Below are 3,818 nucleotides of genomic sequence, written 5' to 3' on the forward strand. Positions count from 1 at the left end.
TTTTAGTAGAGACGGGGTTTCACCATGTTGACCAGGATGGTCTCGATCTCTTGACCTCGTGATCCACCCGCCTCGGCCTCCCAAAGTGCTGGGATTACAGGCTTGAGCCACCGCGCCCGGCCCCCAGGTTGGTCTTGAACTCCTGACCTCATGATCCGCCTGGCGCAGCCTCCCAAAGTGCTAGGAATACAGGCGTGAGCCAAATCATCTGGCCACATTTTAAAAAATAAAATAAAGCTGGTTGCGGTGGCTCACACCTGTAATCCCAGCACTTTGGGAGGCCGAGGCAGGCGGATCACGAGGTCAGGAGTTGAAGACCAGCCTGGCCAACATGATGAAACCCTGTCTCTACTAAAAATACAAAAATTAGCTGGGCATGGTCGTGGGCACCTGAAATCCCAGGAACTTGGAAGGCTGAGGCAGGAGGACTGCTTGAACTTGGGAGGCGGAGGTTGCAGTGGGCTCAGACCGCACCACTGCACTCCAGCCTAGGTGACCCAGCAAGACTCCGTCTCAAAAAAAAAAAAAAAAAATCGAAGTAAAAATAAAATAAATGAGCTGAGAAAAACAGAACTGTTTGCGAGTATTCTATCCAAAAAGTCCAAGAGGTTAATTCAGTCTGTCCAGAGCAACCCACTCTGCCTGAATCAGTCAATCATCAGGCACAAGGAATTGTATTTGTCTTTGACAAACTTCATGATTAATACAAGTGCTGATGACTAAAATTTCATGTTCACTTGTCCTAAGCCTTTCTCCCGAAGTCCCACATATACAGAAATTATCCACCAGAACAACCCTCCAAAACAAACACCAGATCCTGTTACCTTTTGCCCCACACTGCCATGGGTTGACATGTAAGCCTTTCCAATTATATATTTGCTTCCTTTGTACCAGTTCCTATTTTTAGAGGAAAATTTTTTTGCACTTCTTTGTATAGAGGACATAAGTTGTAGTTTAATCATTACCTCCCCTTGAGCCCTCAGTGAAATCTCCCAGCCTCTTTTTCTGCTTCATAACCTAGCAAGAGTGGCCATACCACACCCATCTGAGTCCTCAACTACTACAGCACAGTAACAGCCTGTCCACGTCGGCCTCCCGCATTGGTCTGTGAGCTGCTCAATGGCTGGAGTGTAGTCTGGTTCTTTCTCCCTGTCAGTGCCCAGACCAGGGCCTGGTCCATGATAGGTGCTCAGTATACATTTGCTGATTAAATGACAAATCCATTTCCTAACTTTGGCCTAGAGATCCTGAACTCAAACGTGTAGGGGTGGGCAGAAAGAGACATGAGTGAAATATTAAAATCCCCACCAAGGTATGCATGGAGGTTTTTCCTGGAGTATTCAGCATCCTGAAATGAGGGGCCCCGGGGCAGGGAGAAAGGAAGTTTGAGCAAATCATAAAGGTCCCTTTTGTCTGACAAAGATTAGACAACCTCCACTGACCCAATTCTTAATGCTTTTTTTTTTTTTTTTTAATGGTTGTTTAAAAAAAAAAGAGAGAGAGAGACAGGGTCTCAATCTGTTATCTAGGCCAGAGTGCTATGGTATAATCAGGGCTCACTGAAGCCTCGACCTCCTGGGCTACAGTGATCCTCTCACCTTAGCCCCCCACCCCAAGAAGCTGAGATTACAGGCGCCATGAACACGTCCCAGTTCATGACACATTTACTTAGTACATGCAGGGTCTTTTCTCTTTTTTATTTATTTATGTATTCCCTTTTGTCCCGATTCTTCCCCTCTCTCCCTACCACACCCAGCTATTTTTTTGTTGTTTGTTTTTGAGAGGGAGTCTTGGTCTCGCTCTGTCACCCAGGCTGGCGTATGGTGGCACAATCGTGGCTCACTGCAACTTCTACCTCCCAGTTTCAAGCGATTCTCCTGCTTCAGCCTCCCAAGTAGCTGGAATTACAGGCACCTGCTACCATGCTCAGCTAATTTTTGTATTTTTAGTAGAGATGGGGTTTCACCATGTTGGCCAGGGTGGTCTCCAACTCCTGGTCTCAAGTGATCCTCCTGTCTCAGCCTCCCGAACTTCTGGGATTACAGGCGTGAGCCACAGTGCCCAGCCTAATTTTTCTGGAGAGACAGGGTTTCCCCATGTTAAGCCAGGCTGGTCTTGAACTGCTGAGCTCAAGCCATCTGCCAGCCTCAGCCTCCCGTAATTCCTGTGCTGGAATTACAGGCGTGAACCACCGTGTCCAGCCAATTCTTATGCTTTTAACAGTCGCCACCTCTATCCATTCTCTACCCTACATGTCACTCCTCTGCTTAAAACCAAAAGATTTCCACTGTACTTAGAAAAATCTCCACGTTCCTTTCTACCACCTACAGGCTCTATGTGAGCAAACCCCAACTCTCTGACCTCATCTGCTACCACTCTCTTGCCATACTCCAGTCACACTAGCTTGCTTTCTGTTCCTTGACTACTCCCAGTTTATTTCTGCCTCAGGGCCTTCATACTGGTCGTTCCCACTGCCTGGACCACTCTCTCCTCATATCTTCCTATGCCTGCCTCCTAATTTGGGTCTCAACGCAAATGTCACATCTTCAAAGATGCTCTGCAGTAGACCACAGTATCTAATGCTGACCACCCCTCTGCCCCACCCTCACACCAGTTAACCTGTCATATCGCCTCTTCATTTTTTACTCACAGCCCTACTTGAAGTTTCTAATCTTTCTTTTCTCATTAACCAAAACTGGAGGGAGGAAAAAGCCCACCATTGTCCCTGGACAGCAGCGCCTACTGGGAGTTTCACCCGTATTAACATGCAAAAGACAGGCAAACTCCCAGTCATCCTTCCAAAGACCCTGCTCCAATGCCCTGCTGAGCCCTGTGCGCACCTGCTCACCTCTGACCCAGCGCCGTCGCACGAGGACCGGACTCAGGCCGAGCGACTGCCCCGGCAGAGGCGGCTCTTCGAGGGCTGGGCCGGGACCTATGAGTCTGGGACTCCAGCTCCCGGCCCGGGACCGACAACTGCAAAAAGAACAAGCCCAGGGGCAGAGTGTTCGGGGCTTAGTCGGGGGTACCAGGGGTTCCGGAGAAGGCTGGGGCCCGGGAGGCCGGCCGAGCTGCCCCGGCTGCGCGCCTCAGCTCGGCCGGCCGCCGCGGCCGCCGCGGCCGCCCTCAACCCGCACCAGCCTGCCCCCGAGCCCGCCAGCTCTCACCTCGCCCCGCAGCCCTGGCCCCCGGCTTCCGGCGCCGCTGTCATCGGAACCGGAAGCTGTGGCGGTTGATCAGCGGCCCAGGCCCGCCCACTGACGTTTCGCGGAGGGGTGGCAGTCCCACGAGTCCGCGCGGCTTTGCGCCCGACCGCCGAGCCTCCCCGCCGCGCGTGCCGAGTGGAGTCGCCTGCGGGAGCCTGGCGGCGGCCAGGGAAACCACGCCTGATCGCTTCCTGGTGCCGAGTCCCTCCGGCCTGGAAGCCGCTGGCCCCGACCGTTCCTCGCCGTTCGGCCCGTCCCCCACCTGGCAGAGGCGGCCTCGGCTCCGCACTCGACCCAGTGCTCGGCTCCCGGCTCCCAGGTCCCAAGCCCCAAGTGGTTACGCCTCCCGCGCTGCCCGCCCTGAGAGCGGCGCGGGCTATGCCTGCGGTGGCCCCGCGGTGCTCTCTTGAAATATCAAGTGATGGTCGGGCGCGCTGGCTCACGCCTGTAATCCCAACACTTTAGGAGGCCAAGGCGGGCGGATCACCTGAGGTCATGAGTTCGAGACTAGCCTGACCAACATGGAGAAACCCCATCGCTACTAAAAATACAAACTTAGATGTCTGTAGTCCCAGCTACTCGGGAGGCTGAGGCAGGAGAATCACTTGAACC

At 53.2% G+C, this 3,818-nt stretch overlaps 1 protein-coding gene across 4 annotated transcripts in view; it reads right to left on the minus strand.

Moving 5' to 3' along the window:
• RMND5B (required for meiotic nuclear division 5 homolog B) overlaps positions 1-3,268 on the minus strand; it is a 15,167-nt gene extending 11,899 nt beyond the window's left edge. Inside the window, exons 1-2 of one of the 4 annotated variants that reach the window (XM_017518292.2) lie at positions 3,168-3,255; positions 2,841-2,976 (exon numbers count right to left, since the gene is read on the minus strand). In XM_017518292.2, coding sequence (XP_017373781.1) covers positions 2,841-2,976; positions 3,168-3,211 — 180 coding nt within the window. In that variant the 5' untranslated portion in view covers positions 3,212-3,255. Of the gene's footprint in view, positions 1-2,840; positions 2,979-3,167 lie in introns of those variants that run through there. The other 3 variants (XM_037734815.1, XM_017518294.2, XM_017518293.2) reach the window with 3 other exon arrangements.
• Positions 3,269-3,818: the final 550 nt, after the last annotated feature.

Source organism: Cebus imitator, unplaced genomic scaffold (assembly GCF_001604975.1).
Source record: "Cebus imitator isolate Cc_AM_T3 unplaced genomic scaffold, Cebus_imitator-1.0 Scaffold668, whole genome shotgun sequence".
Taxonomy (NCBI): Eukaryota; Metazoa; Chordata; class Mammalia; order Primates; family Cebidae; genus Cebus; species Cebus imitator.